General features: G+C 42.8%; 1 protein-coding gene across 2 annotated transcripts in view; it reads left to right on the top strand.

Annotated features, from left to right (window-relative positions):
* Positions 1-17,631, top strand: part of PTPN9 (protein tyrosine phosphatase, non-receptor type 9) — a 104,985-nt gene extending 87,354 nt beyond the window's left edge. For both annotated transcript variants that reach the window (XM_023753145.1, XM_006087902.3), the window contains 6 exons: positions 5,163-5,256; positions 10,984-11,050; positions 12,954-13,032; positions 14,234-14,384; positions 14,807-15,014; positions 15,761-17,631. In XM_023753145.1, coding sequence (XP_023608913.1) covers positions 5,163-5,256; positions 10,984-11,050; positions 12,954-13,032; positions 14,234-14,384; positions 14,807-15,014; positions 15,761-15,975 — 814 coding nt within the window. In that variant the 3' untranslated portion in view covers positions 15,976-17,631. The remainder of the gene's footprint in view (positions 1-5,162; positions 5,257-10,983; positions 11,051-12,953; positions 13,033-14,233; positions 14,385-14,806; positions 15,015-15,760) is intronic.
* The last annotated feature ends 4,671 nt before the right edge of the window (positions 17,632-22,302 follow it).

The raw sequence follows: 22,302 nt of genomic DNA, 5'->3' as shown, positions 1-22,302 counted from the left end.
AGGAATGACACGAAGACAGCCTTCAGTTGATCAGCAGCCTAGTCAGGACCTCTAGCCAGGATCTCCAGCCAAAGTTCTGGTCGGAGTTCTGGTTAGGAACTGATGAGGATCTGATGTTTATTGTCTTGTTACATCCATATTTATACCAGCCGATTTTAATCCTGTCAATTTCTATTACAAAGGTTAGGGCGTTTCTTATCTCCATTCCAGGGAGTAAAGATTATGTAGCTTAACTACCCGCCTGGCACTTAATTAAGGGGTTGTATCCCCTCCCTAACCTCAGGGAAAGATCCCCACCTGGGGAAACAACCTTTCTCGGAGAGGTGACCTTGGTTAAAACACATGGCGCTAAAGAGAGCAAACATATTAAGAACAATATGCTATATATGCCAGGTCCCTTGAAACATATGCTGTGCAGATGTTTCTTTCCTGCAGCGACTGTGTCAAGCAGCAAGGATGGACCGGCTCCCGGCAGGATCTACTGCAGGTGAGGGAGGGGGCGTGTAAGGGGATGGAGGTCAGTGGTCTGCTGGGTCAAAAGTAGATTCAGAAAAAAAAAAGTAGATTCAGAATCAGAAGTGTTAGGGGTATGATATTTTGCGTGAAGGAGAAGGATCTGATGGGTAGAGCAGGACTGACAGAGAGAGGGTCAAGACTGAAGGGTGAGAAAGGCCTGCACGTAAGGAATCTCTGACCATATTCCATTGCAGTTGACAGCAATTATCTAAATCACGCAATGTGTTAAAATTGAAAGTGCTGTTTTCAGGCCATTGAGACTTATTATCTGTTTATATTGTGGCCAGTGTTACAAAAGAAAATACAGTGCTTGGGCATGATCTCCCCCATGAGTGTAGCGTGGCCCACAAGATAGGAAGGGTGATTAACAGACCACAAATCCAAAGGTGACTGTTTAGGGCAGACATCCCCAGTGCTAAACAAATCACCACGAGAAACGAGGGGGTGACCCTCCGGACTGAGGAGTCTTCTGGCCTAGTGCTAGGACTTTCGAGATGAGAGACTTTTAAGAAGTCAATGAGAGAGAATGGGCAGAAGACTCAAGATGAGGGAAATTGTGGAACGTCACTCACCTAGAGTAGATTGGACGGTGTGGGATGGTCAGTAATGGAGAAGGAGAGATTCCTGATCCAGCATCCTCCTTGGCTGGTTCAGGAAGATCCATAAGGGAGGGAGGCCTAATCAAGGCTGGCAATGGAGTCAACCAAGTAGAATTCGGAGGTAAGCCCAGGTTGAGCTGCTGCCTACTGCTCTCCAAATAGCAAACTTGGGGTGACTAAAGCCAGAGCGATGGCTCCCCATCCCCGTGGAACCCCCTTGTGTTTCAGTACCAAATGTTGGGGTCGCTGAAGGAGGAACACACGAGGCCAAAGTGGTAAGGGATTATAAATTTACTAGAGGCCCGGTGCATGGATTTGTGCACTGGTGGGGTCCCTCGGCCTGGCCGGTGCTCTCTGACATCCCCTTAGGGGTTCCGGATTGCAAGAGGGCACAGGCCAGGCCGAGGGACCCCACCAGTGCACAATCGGGGCCGGGGAGGGACTGCTGGAGGGCTCCAGCATGTCCGACCCATCTCACCCAGTCCCGATTGGCCGGACCCCAGCAGCAAACTAACCTACTGGTCAGTGCGTCTGCCCCCTGGTGGTCAGTGCGCATCATAGCAACTGGTTGAACGAACAGTTGGACACTTGGCATATTAGGCTTTTTAAAATTTTATTTTATTGATTTTTTTACAGAGAGGAAGGGAGAGGGATAGAGAGTTAGAAGCATCGATGAGAGAGAAACATCGATCAGCTGTCTCCTGCACACTCCCTATCGGGGGTGTGCCCACAAGTCCATGCCCTTGACTGGAATTGAACCTGGGACCCTTCAGTCCGCAGGCCGACACTCTATCCACTGAGCCAAACCGGTTAGGGCCATATTAGGCTTTTATTATATAGGATTTGGTCATCTGAATACCAGATGGTCTGAGCCCCCAAATGGCACCAGCACCCAGGGACTGGGAGTCAGAGATTTTTAAAGGACTATAGGCGGGCTTTTTCTGGGCTGAGAATTCTCTAGGTGAGTCCTGAGGGGAAAAATAATGAATGGTCTTAGCAAGTGGAATGTCCTTTGTGAAATGGCCTGAAAGTAAATTCCCGAGGGAGGGGTATCAATTCAATTATTCGATCAAACCTAAAACTACTAAATTGTTTGATGTTATTCTTATTCCTTCTCGAGTCTTTCTAAATATTTTTTTTTCCTTTGGACATTTTTAGATCTGTATCTTTCTGTTTAAAAATGTCACAATGTTGTGCCTTGGTGTGGATCCTTTTTTTCATTCATTTTATTAGGTGTGTAATAGGTTCTTTTACTTTGAAAGCTTGTGTTCTTTAATTCTGGGACTTTTTAAAACTTTGTTTCCCATTCTTTCTTTCCTTGTATTATGTCAATTCTTTCTCATTGGGATGTTCCTGTTAGTCTTGTTACATTTCCTAAAGCAGAGATTGACAAATTTTTTCTTAAAGGGCAAGATGGTAAATATTTTAGGCTCATGGGCCTTTGCAGTCTGTTGTAAGTATTCAACTCTGCCATTGTAGTGTGAACGTAGCCACAGACAGTACTAAACTGATGGGCTTAGTACAATTAAACTTTTACTTATAAACACAGGTAGCCAGGTCAAAGTTTGCCAAGTTCTGTCTAGAATGATTCTCTTATTTTCTTAAATTTTTCATATTTTGCATCACTTTGACTTTTTGTTCCCTATTCTGGGAAATTTCCTCTACTTTCTCTTTTGTCTTTCTTTTAAAATTATTATCTGGGATATATATTTTTTTTAATTTCTAAGAGCTTTTCTTCTTTGTTCCTTTTTCATTGCATCCTATTCTTATTTCATGTATGCAGTACTTTTTTTCTTTGAGGTTATTAATTATACCCTTTTAGAGCTCATTTTCTCATTAACTCTGTTTTGTGCTCTCCCCCGCTCCCCAAGTATTTGAATTGGTCTCTTTTGTGCTATGGGCTTTCCTTAATTATCTGGAGATCCTTGGCTGTTAGTTCACACTTAGGAGTGGGGTCCTTAAAAGCTGCTTGGCCCTAGCTAATTAGGCTTAGTGATAGAGCACTGGCCTTGGGACTGAGGGGTCCCGGGTTCGATTCCAGTCTAGGGCACATGCCCAGGTTGCAGGCTCGATCCCCAGTTGGGGGTGTGCAGGAGCTGTGTTGCGGGCAGCCGATCAGTGGTTCTCTCTCATCTTTGATGTTTCAACTTCTCTCTCCCTCTCCCTTCCTCTCTGGAAAAAATGAAGAAGAAGAAGAAAAAGAAGAATGGAATCTTCTTTAAAAAAAAAAAAAAAAAAGGCTGCTTGGAAGCACTGTTAGCATGAGTGAGCTTCAAATTAAACTAATCAGCTAGCTTGTTGTTTGATTTACTCCAAATGACAGAATTCTTTTATGTAGGGCTATTCACTTTTTCCAGAGAGGAATTCTCCACTCTCTTGCCTGGTAGGGTCCAAGTCTGGATATGAGTGTAAGACAGGATAGGACAGGGGAGTGGGGCACGCTGTTCTCACTGTCCGTCATTCAGATTTTATTTATTCCTGTTTTCAGTCCTGTGCCTCACCTTGCCTTCCAGGGTGTGGGATCTATAACGTTGCCTTCCAGGGTGTGGGATCTATAACGGTGAGTCATTATGTATCTCTATAAATACCTCTACGGTCCTATTTCTTTCTTTCTTTCTTTCTTTCTTTCTTTCTTTCTTTCTTTCTTTCTTTCTTTCTTTCTTCTTTCTTTCTTTCTCTCCTTTCTTATTAATTTCAGAGAGGAAAGGGGAGGGATAGGTAGAAACATCAATGATGAGAGAGAATCACTGATCGGCTGCCTCCTGCATGCCCCCTACTGGGGATGGAGCCGGAAGCTCCGCATGTGCCCTGACTGGGAATCGAACCATGACCTCCTGGTTCATAGATTGATGCTCAACCACTAAGCCATGCTGGTCTGGAGGTCCTAGCTTTCTATAATTGGCCAAGTCAGCAAAAAATCTTTCCAATTTTCTCACTGCCAAAATGGGTTTAATTCTCTTTGTCTACTTATGTCTCTGCTGTCACTTCTGGGTTTGTACTGATTAGTTCCTATTATTAAAATTTATTTATTTATTTATTTATTTATTTATTTATTTATTTATTTATTTTTACTAGAGGCCTGGTGCATGAATTCGTGCACCAGAGGGGTCCCTCGGCCTGGCTTCTGGGTTTGGCCGAAACTGGCTCTCTGACATCCGCCAAGGGGTCCCGGATTTCGAGAGGGCACAGGCCAGGCCGGGGGACCCCACTGGTGCACGATCGGGGCCAGGGAGGGATGCAGGAGGTTGACCAGCCAGGAAGGGACTGCAGGAGGGCTCCAAGGTGTGTCTGGCCTGTCTCGCTCAATCCCGATCAGCCAGACCCCAGCAGCAAGCTAACCTACTGGTCAGAGTGTCTGCCTCCTGGTAGTCAGTGCAAGTCATAGTGAGTGGTTGAGCGGCCTTAGCATATCATTAGCATATTACACTTTGGTTGAACAGACCATTGAACGACTAGACACTTAGCATATTAGGCTTTTATTATATAGAATTTTAGAGAGAGAGAGAGGAAGGGAGAGGGATAGAGAGATAGAAACATGGCTGAGGGAGGAACACCCCCCAGTGAGGACTGAGCCCACAACCCTGGCTTGTGCCCCAAACAGGAATTGAACTGTGACCTCTTGGTTCCTAGGTCAATGCTCAAACACTGAGCCACAACTGAAGGGGCTCCTTTTTTATTTTAATGAGGCTGCTGGAGGGACTGGCGTCAAACATGTTATCAGCCTATCTTGTTAAACTGGAACTTAAGAAATTTATTTTGAAAATCTTTTTGGAAATAAGTAGTAGAAAATTTTATTTTCAGCTAGATTTTTTTGGTGTTGTACCTCTATTTCTCTTTTTTGAATGGAAATATTTCTATAGTACTTACTTATTATTAAAATATTAAATGATATGGAATTATATAGACTAGATCATGAAAAGCTCAATATACCTGCCCTCGACAGTAACTGACACCCACCTTAGCACTGCCAGGCTTTGTACGTACACATACATACTACCCCCACTTTTTTTCTTTCTTTATTTTGCTTGTTTATTTCATTTTCTTCAGGTCTCCAGGAAACCTAGAGAAGAACCGATATGGGGATGTACCCTGCCTGGACCAAACAAGAGTAAAACTGATAAAACGAAGTGGCCACACTCAGGTAGACAGATAAATTCCATCTTTTCAGGAGTACTGAGGGAAATTTAAGTCTCTTACAAAGTGAAGCTTACTAATACTATAGTTGAAAGAACATGGATTCTAAGTCAGAAAGATACTGTTTGAGTTTTAATATTGCTACATACTAGTCTATTGTTACCATAGGCAAGTCCCTATATGTCCATCTTATAGTAGTAAGTGGAGATTAAATGACATACTTTATGTAAATGCTGATAGTACAAGGTCTGGTATATTGTAGGTGCCTGATAAATGTTCAATTATTGTCCTGGCTGGTTGTGGCTAAGGTGGTTGAGCATCATCCCATGCACTAGGAGGTCACTGGTTCGATTCCGGGTCAAGGCACATGCCTGGGTTGTTGGCTCAATCCCCAGTGTGGGGTGTGCAAGAGGCAGCTGATTGATGTTTCTCTCTCATCAATGTTTCTATCTCTTTCTCTCTCTCCCTCTCCCTTCCTCTCTCTGAAATCAATAGATATATATTTTTTAATCACATATAATGCATTAGTAGAGATGTTTAGTGAAAATGTTCAAACATTTAACATCAGTGTTTTGTCCTCATTTGGATCTACTTTTTGAGTTAATATAACAGTTTTCTAGAGCACATCATTTTTATTTCCTTTTAAGTACAAGGTGATGTCACTGGAAAGCTTATTCTAAACCAGAAAAATCTATTAGCATAACATTAGCAGTTTTTTTTTTCATTCATCCTTACCTCATGCATTGTCTATAGCATAATCATTCACTTACTCCTTTTTTTAAAAAATATTTTTATTGATTTCAGAGAGGAAAGGAGAGGGAGCGAAACATAGGAACATCAATGATGACAGGGAATCATTGATCGACTTCCTCCTGCGTGCCCCCTACTCTGGATTGAGCCTGCAATCCGGGCATGTGCCCTGACCAGGAACCCAAGTATGACCTCTTGGTTCATAAGTCGGACGCTCAACCACTGAGCCACACTGGCTGGGCCACTTGCTCCTTTTTAAAGTCCTCCTTAATATAATTTGTTTACAGCAACATCCAGCACTTACAATTTTGAGGTCAATGACTAAAAAAGTATTACAGTTTTTTCTTTTCCCTTCTGGTGGCTTCTATACACATTTAAAAAAAAAAACAGCATTGGTTGAGGTTTCAAGTAAAGGAATTTAAATAGTATCCTTAACTTTAACATGACACACATTATAGGGAATTGTTATATCCCTTCTTTTTCTAGGGGATAAGTTTTTGGAAAATCATTGCCTTGTATGTAGTGCATGGATCTTGTAACCTTAATGTTTTAAGCACATAAACTGAATTCCAGTCTAGGACCCTTACAGAAGATTTTCTTGCAGGAGCATTAGTTAAGAACCTGGCTGACTGAGGGCAAATTCATCAGTATTGTTGAGATTATCACAGTATATGCTATGAACAAGCAGAATATAAGGGCTAAGTTGTGGCTCTGGAGTCAGATATCTATATTTATGTCTTGTTGAGTGCTCTGTCTCCAATATTTAGAACAGTGCCTGGTACATACCAGACGTTCAGTAAATTATTTGTGAAGGAATGAGTGAATCTCAGTGTATCAGAAGACTATTCTAGTTATCCTGTAATTAATTTGAAGATCATCCCTTGAGTTATAATCCCTCTCATTACTATAAACAATGACAGAGGCTTTATTTCCACAGTAAATGGAGGAGTCAGGTGAATTGTTCACCAGATTTGCTCCTGAAATTGTAAAGCTATTAGTCATAGTTTCTATTGAATATTCAAGTAATAATGGAGCCTGGGTATGAGTCCCATGCTGCTGATGGGATAGCTTTGAGGTATATGAGGTATATGAGGTATAGCTTTCTTCCTTTTTCAGTCACACTTTGCCTTTTATGTGTGGCAGCATTGACGGGATGTCCTGCTCATGTGCTTGGCTTGCCTCCTTTTTGGTTCTGAGCTATAGTCCTGCAAGTGTTACTGGATTCCTTTCTTTCTTTTTTTTCTTTTTAATAACAGCTTTCTTGATATATAATTGACATACCATACAATTTATCCATTTAAAGTGTATAATTCAATAGTTTATTTTTTTATTTTTATTTTTTAGTTTTTATTTATTTTTTATTATTTTATTTTTCATTGATTTTTTAAATTAAATCTTTCTTGTTCAGATTATTACAGTTTTCCTCTTTTTCCCCCCCATAGCTCTCCTCCACCGGGTTCCCACTCCACCCTCTGCCCTTACCCTCCCCCCCACTGTCCTCATCCATACGTGTACGATTTTTGTCCAGTCTCTTCCCGCATCCCCCAAACCCTTTTCCCCCCTGAGAATAGTCAGTCCACTCCCTTTCTATGCCTCTGATTCTATTATATTCACCAGTTTATTCTGTTCATCAGATTATTTATTCACTTGATTTTTAGATTCACTTGTTGATAGATGTGTATTTGTTGTTCATAATTTGTATCTTTACCTTTTTCTTCTTCTTCCTCTTAAAGGATACCTTGCAGCATTTCATATAATACTGGTTTGGTGGTGATGAACTCCTTTAGCTTTTTCTTATCTGTGAAGCTCTTTATCTGACCTTCACTTCTGAATGATAGCTTTGCTGGGTAAAGTAATCTTGGTTGTAGGTTCTTGGTATTCATCACTTTGAATATTTCTTGCCACTCCCTTCTGGCCTGCAAAGTTTCTGTTGAGAAATCAGCTGACATTCGTATGGGTACTCCCTTGTAGGTAACTGATTTTCTTTCTCTTGCTGCTTTTAGGATTCTCTCTTTGTCTTTTGCTCTTGGCATTTTAATTATGATGTGTCTTGGTGTGGTCCTCTTTGGATTCGTTTTGTTTGGGGTTCTCTGCGCTTCCTGGACTTGTAAGTCTATTTCTTTCACCAGGTAGGGGAAGTTTTCTGTCATTATTTCTTCAAATAGGTTTTCAATATCTTGCTCTCTCTCTTCTTCTGGCACCCCTATAATTCGGATGTTGGTGCGCTTGAAGCTGTCCCAGAGGCTCCTTACACTATCTTCGTATTTTTGGATTCTTTTTTCATTTTGCTTTTCCGGTTGGGTGTTTTTTGCTTCTTTATATTTCAAATCTTTGACTTGATTCTTGCGATCCTCTGGTCTGCTGTTGGGAGTCTGTATAATATTCTTTATTTCAGTCAGTGTATGCTTAATTTCTAGTTGGTCCTTTTTCATAACCTCGAGGGTCTCACTAGATTTCTTGAGGGTCTCACTAAATTTATCGGCGGTCTCACTAGATTTCTTGAGGGTCTCACTAAATTTATCGGTGGTTTCTAGAAAATTCTTGAAAAACCTAAAAAGTGTGGTTTTGAACTCTATATCCAGTAGTTTGCTTTCCTCCATTTCTGTCATTTGTGACCTGTTTCTTTGTCTCCGCATTTTTTATGGTTCCCTGTGTTGATTGAGTGGCTTTCTGTGTTAGGTGTCCTATATGGCCCAGTGGCTCAGCCTCCCCAATTACCGAAGGTGGACACTCTTGGTGCACCCCTTTGTGGGCTTTGTGCACAGTCTTGTTGTAGTTAAGCCTTGATTGTTGTAGGTATCACTGGGAGGAATTGACCTCCAGGCAAATTGGCTGTGAGAATCAGCTGTGTCTGCAGTGGGAGAACTTCTGTGCTGGAGACACCCTTCTGGGGCAAGACTTGCTTCAGTGGGGCTTTGGTGCTCACTGAGTCTGCCCCCTGAGTGTGTCCCTTATGGATCTGAGGAGTTGTAATCTGGATGGTCCCACTCTGACCACTGTGTACACTGGCTCTTGGATCTCTAAGGAGGTGCTAATTTAGCCTCTGCCTGAGGCTACCCAGCAGGAGCTATGGAGTGATCTGCAGATTCCTCTTCTTTGTTTGGGGTTTGGAGGTGCCTAGATGAGGCCCAGCTGTGAAGCAATGCAAGCTGCTGTGGGGCCTTGGGCCTTCTTTTGGAAGTTCTGGGTCTCTCTGACCCAGCTGCAGCTTGTTAGGTAATTTTAGATTGCAAAAGCCTCTGTGCACAGCTTGGGTGGGGTGGGGTGGGGTCTCAGGGAATCAACAGGGCGGAGCAAACAGCTATGGCTGCTCCTCAGTCCTACCCTAAGAGGCCCCGGTTCTCAGTGTCCTGGTAATCGCTGCAAGCACCTCTGAGAGAAAGCCGCCCTCAAGTTCCGACCGATGCCAGACAGTCCAGTTTCTCCCCGTATGAGTCTGGGTCCCCAAAGATTCGTCTGGAACTGGAGTTCAGAGCAGTCGGGAGCTTGAGACTCCCTCTCAATTGAAAAAGACAACCGCGTCCTCAGTTGCCAGCCCTTTCCACGTGCGCCTCCGTACCTCTGCACTTTACTTCCGCACCTCCTCTGAGTCTCAGTGTGCTTTTCTCTTTCCTTCTAGTTGTAGAATTTCCACTCAGCCAGCCTTCCTGTGGTTCTGGATGATGTCCGTTTTGTCTTTTAGTTGTATTTTTGAAGTGGTTGTGCGAGGCAGCAATTTCCGGTGTTTACCTATGCCTACATCTTGGTTTCTTCTTTCTAATTCAATAGTTTTTAAAAATGTATTCACAGAATTGTGCAGCCAATACCACAATCAACTTTCTTTAAAAAATATTTTTTTTTATTGATTTTTTACAGAGAGGAAGGGAGAGGGATAGAGAGTTAGAAACATCGATGAGAGGATGAGAGAGAAACATCGATCAGCTGCCTCCTGCACATCTCCTACTGGGGATGTGCCCGCAACCCAGGTACATGCCCTTGACCGGAATCGAACCTGGGACCTTTCAGTCCGCAGGCCGACGCTCTATCCACTGAGCCAAACCGGTTTCGGCTTATTCTGCCCATTTTAAAGTTGGGTTGTCTTTGCCCTGGCTATGTGGCTCCATTGGTTGTAGTGTCATCTTGTGCACTTGATGGTAGCAGGTTTGGCGTTTCATCCCTGATTGGGGCACGTTCAGGAAGCAACTGATAGATGTGTCTCTCTCACGTCGATATTTCTCTCTCTCTCTCCCTGTCTCCCTCTCTAAAATCAATTTTAAAAAATTAAAATAAAATTGGGTTGTCTTTTTACTATTGATTTGTGAGAATTCTTTATATATCCTAGGTATAAATCTTTTCAAATATATGCAGTCTGTGGGATTTTTTTGTTGTTGTTATTTTGTTTTCACTTTCTTGATGGTATCATTTGAAGCACAAAAGTTTTCGATTTTAATGCAGTTGAATTTATCTGTTTTTTTCTTTTGTTGCTTATGATTTTTAAAATATAGATATTTATTGATTTCGGAGAGGAAGGGAGAGGGAGAGAGCGATAGAAACATCAATGATGAGAGAGAATCATTGACTGGCTGCCTCCTGCACACCCCCTACTGGGGATTGAGCCTGCAACCTGGGCATGTGCTTGGTTCATAGGTCAATGCTCAACCACTGCTGGCCAGGCTGCTGCTTGTGATTTTATGTGTCATATCTAAGAAGGCTATGTCTAACCTAATGTCAAAAAGATTTAATCCTATAGTTTGTGTATGGTGTGAGGAAGGATTCAGCTTGGTTTTTTTCTTTTTCTGCATGTAGATATCCAGTTGTTCCAGCAATATTTGTGGAAGTGAGGTTTTGAATTGAATTGGCCTTTTTGCTTCTCTCTCTCTTTTTTTTTTTCCTGACAAGAAGAGAATAGCCATACCCTCGGTTTTATTTACCTACTAGTACATTATTTCCCCACCCAAATGGTATATTCCACACAGCTACAATGATGTTTCCTTTTTATCATTAGACAGATTACATCAATGCCAGTTTCATGGATGGCTATAAGCAGAAGAATGCTTACATTGGTACACAAGGTAAGTTAGTCCACCCCTCACAAATTGGTTTTGAGTCATCTACCTGTAATTCTTTGCACCAGATGATAGCATAATTTTTAAAGGAATGGTTACTTTCTGTAATGTTGTGGCCACTAGATCTTGGTTTTTCATAAAGATTGGGGGTTATTGAAGAAGGCAGATAAGAGATGCAGAATTTATACATATGTGCCTGGAAACTCACTGCATAGAGATTAATTGGAAATTGAAGATGAAAATCACTCATAACCCTGAGACCCATAGATAATGTTAACATTTTTCAGCATCTCCTTCTAAACCTTTTTCTATGCATATAAATAGGTACAGACATATAAAATATCTAACAAAATGGGCTCTTTTTATACATTATCTCTTTTTTCACTTGATATCATGTGCACACCTTTCCAGAGCAGAAGATACAGATCTTATATTACCGTATGGATTGTTTAAATTAGGGATATGCAATACTTTAATCCTCTTTTGTTAGACATTTAGTTTGTTTTCAAGACTTCACAGTGTCCACTTCTGCACAGCGGAAATGCTAGTGTCATACAATGTTGGTGCTTGCTAAAAAGGTTAGCAAAAATGGTAGTGAAACCAGAAAACTTCCAGGATAAAATCAACCCTTGTGCTTCCCTGAAACCAGAAGAGGAAAAAGCACTAGGAAAGTACAAGGAACTACCCTGAGTTGTTACTTCTTTGATTGAAAGGGAGTTGTTGGCCCACAAGTATCTTCAAAGTTCCCTCTGAATGCCCATCTTGTGCAGGTTGTAAGACAGAAGGATAACTTGATGACATGGCCCTTGCCCTTAGCACCATGTTTGCTGAGATGTGATTAATTCTCACAAAGTAAAATGACTGGTGTGAGACCATATACGTTAAATGGTTAAGCTGTTTTGATCTAGCTGTGCCATCAATATCTGAGACAAGAGAAAGTCCTGCAAGGTGTGTGGTGGTCAGAGAAAGCTGCAAGGGAGAGGCAGCACTTGAAAATGGGTAGAAAGTGAACAGCCTTGGAGATGAGAGAGATGGCTTGGGCACGGGAATAGAGGCAGAAGTGAGCATAATGTGTCTATACTGTGATGAAGCAATTTTTTAGAAAGATTAAACCGGCAGGAGTATCCAGAATAGATTGGAAGAGAGAGTCCTGTTCAGGAAAGTAAACCAAGATGGAAGTACAGTAACTCAGACAAAAGATTATATGTTTGGTCCTCATAGCAGTGAAATTGAGTAGGGAGATCAGGATGGGGACAAAAACCAAAAACAATTCAAAGGCAAAAAATCTCAAGGATTTGGTAGATAAAAGAAAATGGGTAAAGGCCCTGGCCAAAATGGGTAGCACAGTTAGTTAGAGTGTCACCCCGATATGCCAACATTGCAGATTTGATCCCCCGTCAGGGCACATACAAGACTCAACCAATGAATGCATAAATAAGTAGAACAACAAATCGATGTGTTCCCCCCACCCCCTCTCTCTTCCCCTTCACCCCCCCACCCTCAAATCAATACATTTTTAAAAAACAATTTTGGAAAAAATGGGGCAGAATTGACTTCAACTTTTTAAGACTGGGTGATTGAAGAATGCCAGTGCTATGAATAGAGATGGGAAAGTGTAGAGAGAAAGCTAGTTTTGAAGGAGGAAGCTGAATTGCAAATATGTTGAGTCTGAGATGATGGGACATGGAAGGGGACAGTTCACTTGGCAACTGGTGATTGATTAAATAAAACAGCTACAGCCTTGTACACAGTTGACACTGTCAGTCTGGATATGATAGTTGAAGCCCTGCTCATAAGACTCTGAGAAGGTCAGTAACGGTGCTTCTCAGACTGTAACCTACCTGGGGACCTTGTTAACATGCAGATGTGTGTTAACACACTCATACCTTGTCTTCTCCTTTCATTCCAGGCCCTTTGGAGAATACTTACCGTGATTTTTGGCTCATGGTATGGGAGCAAAAAGTCTTGGTGATTGTCATGACCACTCGGTGAGTTCATCACTTTTCTTCCCACTGCTCTCTGCCCCCTCTCCCCACCCCTGCCTCCTCAAGCATCATGGGTGATTGCAAGAGGCATTTAGCTCTTAGACACAGTGAGGATTACGAAAGCCATGGCCAAGAGTTTGAGATGTCATAGCTTTTCTTTTTTTTTTTTTTTAGCTGATCCAAAGTTAACAGCCAGGGTACGGTGGAGATTGATAGATCTAACTTGTCAAAGTTTTAATCCATGGCTCTATTGACCCTGTGCCAGTTACAGCCTATCCTGGTCTTATCCACTAAAGGAGGTATTAGGAAACATGGGACAATTCACTTTGAATACTTCCAAAGGGCACCTGTATAAAAAATAATATGAAGGGCAGTGACTGTCACTCCATTTAAATTATACTTAAAAAGTCAGACAGTGACATGCGAAGTGTGGTGTCTGAATTGCCGGTTCCCCTTTGCTCTCCCTTCCCCTGCTACTTTGACCATTTTCTGCTCATGTAGGCAGGAAGCTCTTGATGAAAATAGTGTTTTTGAAATTTTGGTGTACACATCTGCCAAAACTTCAGGAATTACTATTTCATTAGTATTACTATTATCATTATGATAATTATAACCTATTTCAGATGAGGAGAAAAGAATTAATGAGAATGTTAGCTCATTTTGCTTTCTCATGGTACTGTTACAACCACCTTTGATTTGGAGAGGAGGTTGTGGAAGAAGTATCACCTTGGAGTAATTTGGAGCCACTGAAGTGTAATGAGGTGGACTTTAGGCCTTTACACAAACCTCAGGGCCGGCATCTTAGGAGCTGTGCCTTTCCTACTCTTCTATCACTCAAGGTCTCTCATTGGGGAAGAAAATGAACAGTGGCTGAGATACAAGGCAGAGAGTTCAATCTGGCCCACCACATTTTATCTACTGTCTTTCTTTGTCCACCCAGTATTTATCCCAGATATGTGAGGAGTACCCAGAGGAAAGGGGCCAAATGATATAGTAGGTGCTCAATAAAAATCTGCTTAATGAGTACATGCAGAAATTTTTGTTGTTACATCTGTTTAGAATGAAGGTTTTCTTTCTTTTCTGCCAAAAAGCAAGGGTGTAAGTTAGAAACAATGCAAGAGGTGATACTGCTGCCCTGGGGAGGGCATGGTTAATGGTGTGGAGAGGAAGGGTGGAAGGCTTACCTTGCTCTGTGTATCTTCAGCTTTGAGGAGGGCGGCAGGAGGAAGTGTGGCCAGTACTGGCCTTTAGAAAAAGACTCTCGGATCCGATTTGGCTTCCTCACAGTGACCAATCTAGGCGTGGAGAACATGAACCATTATAAGAAAACAACGCTAGAAATTCATAACACAGAGGTAAATCCAGGTTTCTATTTTCTCACTTTTTTGAAGCTAAGGGAGAACTATTACTGTAAAGGAAATATCCAAAGGGAAATAGGCAGGATTCCAGGGGGCTTATAAGTTACGTCCATTTTTCTGGGAAGAGGATCAGGATATTTAATTCAGAGCCAATATAACCATATTATCTCAACACAATAGTGGCATTACATAGGAATAAAAGTTAGAAGAAATCTGGATCCTACAAATAGGAATTCTGCCCTTTCCAAACATTAAATCGTTCCTTTGGGTTTGTAGAGAAGCCGTTGTGGAGAAAGTTGAGGGTGGTAGGCAGGACTCTTGGTAGTAGAGATCCCAGGACGTCAAGAACTAGAAAAGCTGAAGGTAGTCAGGGCAAGCAGAAATGACCTCACTAACTTTTTTTTCTTTTTCTATCCAAGGAGCGGCAGAAACGCCAGGTGACTCACTTTCAGTTCCTGAGCTGGCCCGATTATGGTGTCCCCTCCTCAGCGGCTTCCCTCATTGACTTCTTGAGAGCAGTCAGGAGCCAGCAGAGGTTGGCCGTCAGCAGCCTGGGTGCACACTCCAAAGGGCAGGGCCCTGAACCACCCATTGTGGTCCATTGCAGCGCAGGCATTGGCAGGACAGGTAATGATGCACCTGATGCAGCTCTCAGGGCCTCCGGAGGCAGTAAGGGTGGGGGGGTGGGGGGATAACCAAGCTCTTCCTTGCCAGGTTGAGAGAATTTGGTCCAGTGGTGGTGAATTGCCATTGAAAATTCTTCTTTAATGTATTTTTAGTATCCCTAGTGCTAAGTGTGTGTCCAGAACATACACTTCACAAGCCAAGTCCTCTGGGGGTTGATGCTTTATACATCCATCAGCATGATCATCTTCTGACCCCATCAGTCACCTGGGTGTCTCAGAGAGCTCAGCTGTGCTGTTGCTTCCTTCCCATCTCTCTCCCTGGGGAGGTCTCCACCTTGTTTTATCTCTCCATTCTGGATCCAGTTAGCAACTTTAGCCTTAAGGGGATGATTATTGAAGGGACTGCTGGCATTTCTCGTCAGAGATCCCTTTGGGAGAAGGTCAGGAAGAATAGGTTTGTGTTAGGCCTCTATGGAGAAATTGTAGAGTCTGAAAATTAGGGCCCAGGTGTGGGAGGGCTGTTGTTCTATCAGGATTGTCACTTTCCCACCTCTTCCTATTACCTCCATATATATGCCCTCTCATTTCTCTGGCTTCCAGCACTCACTGTGCCCTCCTCCTTGACTCCTTTCAGGCCTAAGGCCCCTTGCCTATAAATTCAGTAATCTAGTCCTCCCTGGGTTATTTGGTAGAAGGGTGGGGAGAAGAGAGGTAGGTCAGATATGACTACTTCCTTTCTTCCTTCAGGTACCTTCTGCTCACTGGACATCTGCCTGGCACAGTTGGAGGAGCTTGGTACCCTTAATGTGTTCCAGACGGTGTCCCGCATGAGGACCCAGAGGGCCTTCAGTATCCAGACCCCTGAGCAGTACTATTTTTGCTACAAGGCAATCCTGGAGTTCGCAGAAAGGGAGGGCATGGTGCCATCCAGCCACAACATCCTGGCTATGGAGAGTCAGTAACTGTCCCATGAACCTCCTCCTGCTAGCCAGCCTTCTTCCTTAAACTCCCTGGACACCGCTGAGCCTATAGGCTGCCATCAGTTACACTGAAGCCATGGATGAACCTCTTTCTTGTGTCTCCCGGTGTACTCCAGACTCCCGGTGCAAGGCAGCCTTTCCCTTTGGCTAGGTAGATATGGTGAAATGGTTACTAGAAAGGGCCAGCAGCAATGTGTTCTTAATTCCTAGCACCTGCCATTGAACTGTGCCTTATTAAAACCAAATTGTGGCTATTGATTTTTGCCAGAGGCTCTAAGCAAGGTAAGTGGGAAAGGAAACTCCCTCCCCCTTTCCCAATGCCTTCTCCTTCTGGAGGTCCCTTTCCCATTCCTTCCCCATTGCTAGGATTTGATGGGGAGGTTTGGTGAGCATCCACCTTCCTTCCCAGAAAGCTTGACCAAGTTATATGTTCTAGAGAACGTCCCGAGTGCCAAGCACGTTTATACCTAGAGCGTGTATTCGAGTCTCTTCTGTTATTCTGTGTGTGTGTGTGTGTGTGTGTGTGTATGTGCACTTATGTGTATGGGTCCATATGTACGTGTGTATATAATATATATTGTATGTGACAATATGGTGGTATTCTATAAATACATATACACACAGTTACTCCTTTATAAAAGTTTCTGGGGCTCCATGTTGCAGTTTAGGACTCGTTGCTTCTTGTGCCCTACTGTTTATCCCGGACTAGCTGGGGTTGGGGATCATGTCTCCTGTTGTCAGACCACAGAGTGGTGGAAGAGGACACCGGTACATCTACTCTTCGTGTTTTTGCCACAGGCCTTCATCCTTACGTCATGACTTATCTCACTCCAGAATGCTACCTTTTGGAGCCAAAAATACTGGTTTGTGGTGACACTGGTTTAATTCAGTATGGATTGCCCTTACCTAATGGTTTCCTCCGTTTACTTTGCTGATTTTGGTAATAGACCTCCACTGTGATTCTCTTTTCTCTTCCTATCCCTCGGGGATTGGAGCCTGGGAGTAGAGATGAACTCACTGAGCAGCCAGAGCCAAAAGCAATTTCTTAGAAGGAAAGAGAAGGAGCCTAGTTATGAGAAAGAAAACTATCATGAGAATCTTTCCCTGGGAGAATGTGCTAGGGTCCCTTTTTATTTTACCAAAAGGTTCCTTTCCTTATGCAGCTTGGTCTTATCCACTCAAATAACCATTTCTTTCTGCCTAATAGCCGGCCAGACCCTGGCGCTCAAGCTGGGTGGGCTCTGTGACAGAAAAAATCTTAACTCCCGGCTGGGTATAGCAGTCCCCCTGCAATTACTATTTCCTTCCCATTCACCCATCCTATCCCTGTCTGCTCCCAGCCTACCAGCCTGATGTGCCAGGGATGGAATCGAGTCCCCAGTGCTCTATATTCCCAAGAAAATCCCAGGAACCCTTAAAGCTTCCTCCATCACAGATGAGGTTGGTAGCTGATCAGACCTCGATAATTTTATACTGTAATAAGCTCTTGAATGTATATGTTCTTATTTTACAATCTTTTCCTTTTGTATTTAATGTCAATGGATTGAGTCAGATTCAGAAAATAATTGTAAATGTTCATATTCAGTATCTTATACCAATAGTTTTGTGTTTACATATAAATATACTGACATGATCAAATCCTTTTAGCTTCATCAGTTTGGTAGCATTGTGGGGCTGGGAAGGTAAGGAAAGGGTGTAAGAGCTGGTCTGGGAGGGATGGAGAGGCAGGGAGGGACCCAAGGCCTCAATATCTGAGAGTCATACCTGTAGGCCAGTGATGGCGAACCTATGACACGCGTGTCAGAGGTGACACGCGAACTCATTTTTTTGGTTGATTTTTCTTTGTTAAATGGCATTTAAATATATAAAATAAATACCAAAAATATAAGTCTTTGTTTTACTATGGTTGCAAATATCAAAAAATTTCTATATGTGACACGGCACCAGAGTTAAGTTAGGGTTTTTCAAAATGCTGACACGCCGAGCTCAAAAGGTTCGCCATCACTGCTGTAGGCCATACCTGTAGGCCATGACCTTAGCTCTGGGCAGAAATAGGGAATCAGTACCAGTTGAGTGCTTATGGGGTGCCAATCTCTATGCTTGGTGCTTTTCTTCTCATTACCTCATTCAAACCTTACAATAATCCAATGAAAGATTATTCTCTCTCCATTCTATTTCTATATAGATGAAGGCGGTAAGGTCCAGAGGGTTACAGTGATTTGCTCTAGAACTAGAGCTGAAGTTGGTCTGCTTACAAAGCCTTTGGCCTCTTCACTGTAATGCTTTCTCAAAAATACAGTGTTTTGTCTTTTGAAACTACATCTTTTTTGTAGTTCTCTTTCAGAGCATAAACAGTTCTTAAAATTCCAGGTCATTGATCTTGAGCTCATGTTGCATGTAGTAGACTAGAAGGGTGACAGAGTTGGTGACTGATTCTCCCAAATAGGACCTCCTTGTGTAGAGTCTTTAGGTCTGTAGAGTACTGAAGGGGTGATTTTCCTAGGGACACTACATGCTTATGGGTACACTCGTGTTTGTGGGAAGATCTTGAGTCACTTGCATCTCTCTCTTAGAATGGAACAAGAAGCTTTATCCATACAGGCCTACTCCCCATGCCAGAGAGCTACTCCCTATTGACAGCCTGCCAAGCTGGGACTGTTCTGGCCTGGAGTGTGTGCAAATATTGGGGTGTTCTTAAAAATTATAGCAGTTAACATTTACTAGGTGCTTGACTGTCCAGGTGTTTAAAGTGCTTTCTAGGTATTATTTCATTCACCCCAAAATTTTAAAATATATATCTATATATCTATATCTATATATATCTATATCTATATCTATATCTATATCTGATTTCAGAGAGAAAGGGAGAGAGAGAGAGAGAGAGAGAGAGAGAGAGAGAGAGAGAGAGAGAAACATCAATGATGAGAGGGAATCATTGATTGGCTGCCTCCCGCATGCCCCCTACTGGGGATCGAGCCCACAACCCAGGCATGTGCCCCTGGCTGGGATCGAACCCAGGACCCTTCAGACCCAGGCCAACGCTCTATCCATTGAGCCAAACTGGCTAGGGCCAAAACAACCTTTGAGGTAGGTGTTGACAGGAGAGAAAAAACTGAAGTACAGGAAAATTAGTTTGCCACTAAGAACCTGGACCATCTGATTCCAAAGTACCTGCTGTTAATGTTAACTCTTACATTAGATTCCCTCTAAGGATTCATCTCCTGAATCTGCCAACAAATTTTTCTTGAGTTTCTGACTTAAGAGCTGAACTGTAGAGAAAATAATTAAGCCAGAAAATGACTGATCATTTTCTGGATGATTCTTTTATTCTCTTGGGGGCAAAAAGCATAAGTGCTGAACAGAGATACCTGAAATCTGAGAGATCAGAGAGGGGCAGAGTTTTGGTGAAATGTATAGGAAATAGGATTAAATTATAAAGGATCTATCTGTAGGAAGTAGACTTGAACTGTCATTTATTTGAAGAGGCTGTAAACCATTGCTCTGTAAATTCAGGTTACTCATGAGCTCCTCCTTGCATGTCTGAGTGTTGGAGAAGTTATCACTTGCAAGAGCTCCATAAAGATGCAGATGCCTGGATCCTGCCCAGTACGTGATTAAGTAACTGACAGAATAAGCCAGGTATCGGAAGCACTGTCTTTGTTCATATCCCTGACTCTGAGGAAGGTTAGTAAATTGATGTCTTCCAAATCTTAAAGAAAGAGATCAACAGCCCCATTACCATAGTTACTTGTAGCTTTCACCACTGGGAAGATAATCAGTAGGTTCAGTGTGAGCCTATCCGTTTTAAGTGTTAAAGGAGGCAAAAAAGGGGAAGACAGAAAAGAAGCCCCAAATCTGTTCAGGAAGTCAAGGCTTTCACACAGGAGATTTGGTGAACAAAGCAAGAGAACCCACAATCAAATGCTGGATTGTACAGTTGCGAACATAAGATGAAAAAGTGTTCGGGGAAGAGAGCATCATGGTCTAACTCAGGCTTCTATTCTAATTTGATTGCTATTTTTCACCTAATTTATACTTCTGCTAGCATTGGTCCCTTTATCCTGCCCATCCCTGTAAGCTAGGATGGGACTCCTGAAGTGAAAGATGCCCCAGCACTCACAGCCTAAGAGATCCGTCATTGTCAGTCTCCACGTCACCATTTGCAGGTAAATGACAAAATGGGACTGGTTCTTGGGAAGCTGGACTATTTTAGCATTGTAGCTTGAGGAAGATGGGACTCCTGTCCTTAAAGGTGTCCCCTCTCTAGAAATAACCAGACACACATATGGAAATGCACAAATCAGAGATCTGGAGGGAGGTGGGCCAGATAGAAAAGCTTGCCTAGAGTGACTGAGCTATTTGGTAATTTTGAGGTCTCACCACTTAACCCAAGTCAAGTCCTAGCTTCTTTTGGTAAAATAAGAGGCCACATTAGATGATCCTACTACAGGCCCTCCAATTCGAAGGATCTAGTTCTTTGCTGGAAGTGAATATATGCAGAGGAACCATTAGGACCTTCTCCAGGTGGGTCAATTCCCACTTCCCTATATTCACTCAGTTCTCTACCCACTTGGCCCCCAACATGGAAAAGAGGTCAAATAACCCTATAATCCATAGACCTTTAAGGCTTTCATGCTGCTCCATGTGGGGCAGACAGAGTGACTTAGAGTCAAGGAATGAACCAACTATGGACCCAAGCTCCCAGCCAAGGTCATAGATTTGTCTCAGGTCTTGGTCACTACCCACTTAGTACTGTTAGCTTACCGAGGGCACGAGCTAAAGCTTGGGAACCAGATTTTCTCTTGGGAGGTATCTGCTCCCATAGTTACCATCACAAAATAGTGGTGAATATTAAACATATTCAACTTCACTGCTCTTAACCACAAAGACTAGGTCTTCTTCACAAATAGAAATCTGGAACTCAGAAACTTGCTGCAGTGTTTAATTTCTCTCTGCCTGTCATCACAGCTTTCATAAAATGCTTTCTTCTGTTTAAGTTAAATCTACATGCTGCAATCTTTTACACCCATATTTTTTCTTCTAAGGCCAACATGGACATAGTTGACTGGGAGCAGCGATTCTTTTTCAACAATTTAGGATGCTATGTTCCTGGTAGTTGTTAGGACTAAGATGAAGATCAAGACAATGAGATGCAGAGAGATGGTCAGAGTGCACAGTGCCCATCCCCCACTCCAGGTTCACTTCTTTCTACTCCTCCCCCACATCTGAACCTGGTTATGTCTCTAAGCTAATGTAGTTGTCCAAACCTCATGATTTACAGATGTGCAGCTGAGCCTAGGTCAGCCTGTTTGTCCTGTGGGGTCTCTGTTTTACTTCCTTGACCTTTAGTGAATACCTGCTCTGTGGCCAGCAGCCAGTGGACATACGGAGTCTGATGTTCACGGCAGATACTGTGCTGGAAATGTCAGTTGGGGACTTAGTTTGGATAGAAGCTAGGATCCTTGGAAGTGGGTGAGAACAGAGAAGAATGAAGAGGGCAAGAAGAGAGGAGACCCTTGAGAGCCACCAACATTTAAGGGAGGATGAAGAAAAGCCTGTGAAAGATTGTGATTAATAGAGGTAACCAAGGACAAAGCTGGGCTGTGTTCTCATAGACTGGTGAGCAGTGAGAAGTGGCTGGGATGAGTGAACAGGATTCAGAAATATAGGTTCATCAGTCTTTTCAGGGGCCCGGGAGGGGTGTGGGGGAAGGAGGGGGTGACAGGGAGGAGGCATGTATGGGAGGTAAAGGAATAGAGACAGCAGTGGTTGGGCTGTCTCTGCTTCAACCAATGCAAGGCCCACCTTTCTCTCTTACATATTAGGCCTCTGATTAAGATTTCATTTGAACAAAGGAAAAGATAAAAAACCTGCTTTTTAAAAAGATAAAAAACCACAACTGATTCACAAAAGGAAATACTTTGAAACAAAGGGAACCTGGGGAACATACTGTTTTATCCATTTTCTAGATTTGGGCTGGAAGTGATCCAGAGGGGGTAAATTAATGTTCAATGAGGGGAAGACACTTCAAGGCAATACCTAGCAGTCTTAACACCCACTAAAAATCCCAAGCCTGGCCCAGCCTTTGTGGCTCAGTGGTTGAACATCCACCTATGAACCAGAAGGTCACTGGTTCAATTCCCGGTCAGGGCACATGCCTGGGTTGTGGGCTTGATGCCCAGTGTGGATCATGCAGGAAGCAGCGATCCCCAGTGTGAATAGTGCAGTAGGCAGCCAATTAATGATTCTCTCATCATTGATGTTTTTATCTATCTCCTCTCTTCCTCCTAGAAACCAATAAAAATATAT

This window comes from Myotis lucifugus, unplaced genomic scaffold (assembly GCF_000147115.1).
Source record: "Myotis lucifugus unplaced genomic scaffold, Myoluc2.0 scaffold_41, whole genome shotgun sequence".
NCBI classification, from domain to species: Eukaryota; Metazoa; Chordata; class Mammalia; order Chiroptera; family Vespertilionidae; genus Myotis; species Myotis lucifugus.
Note: the sequence above shows the minus strand (reverse complement) of the source record. Positions and strands in the feature narration are given on the sequence as shown.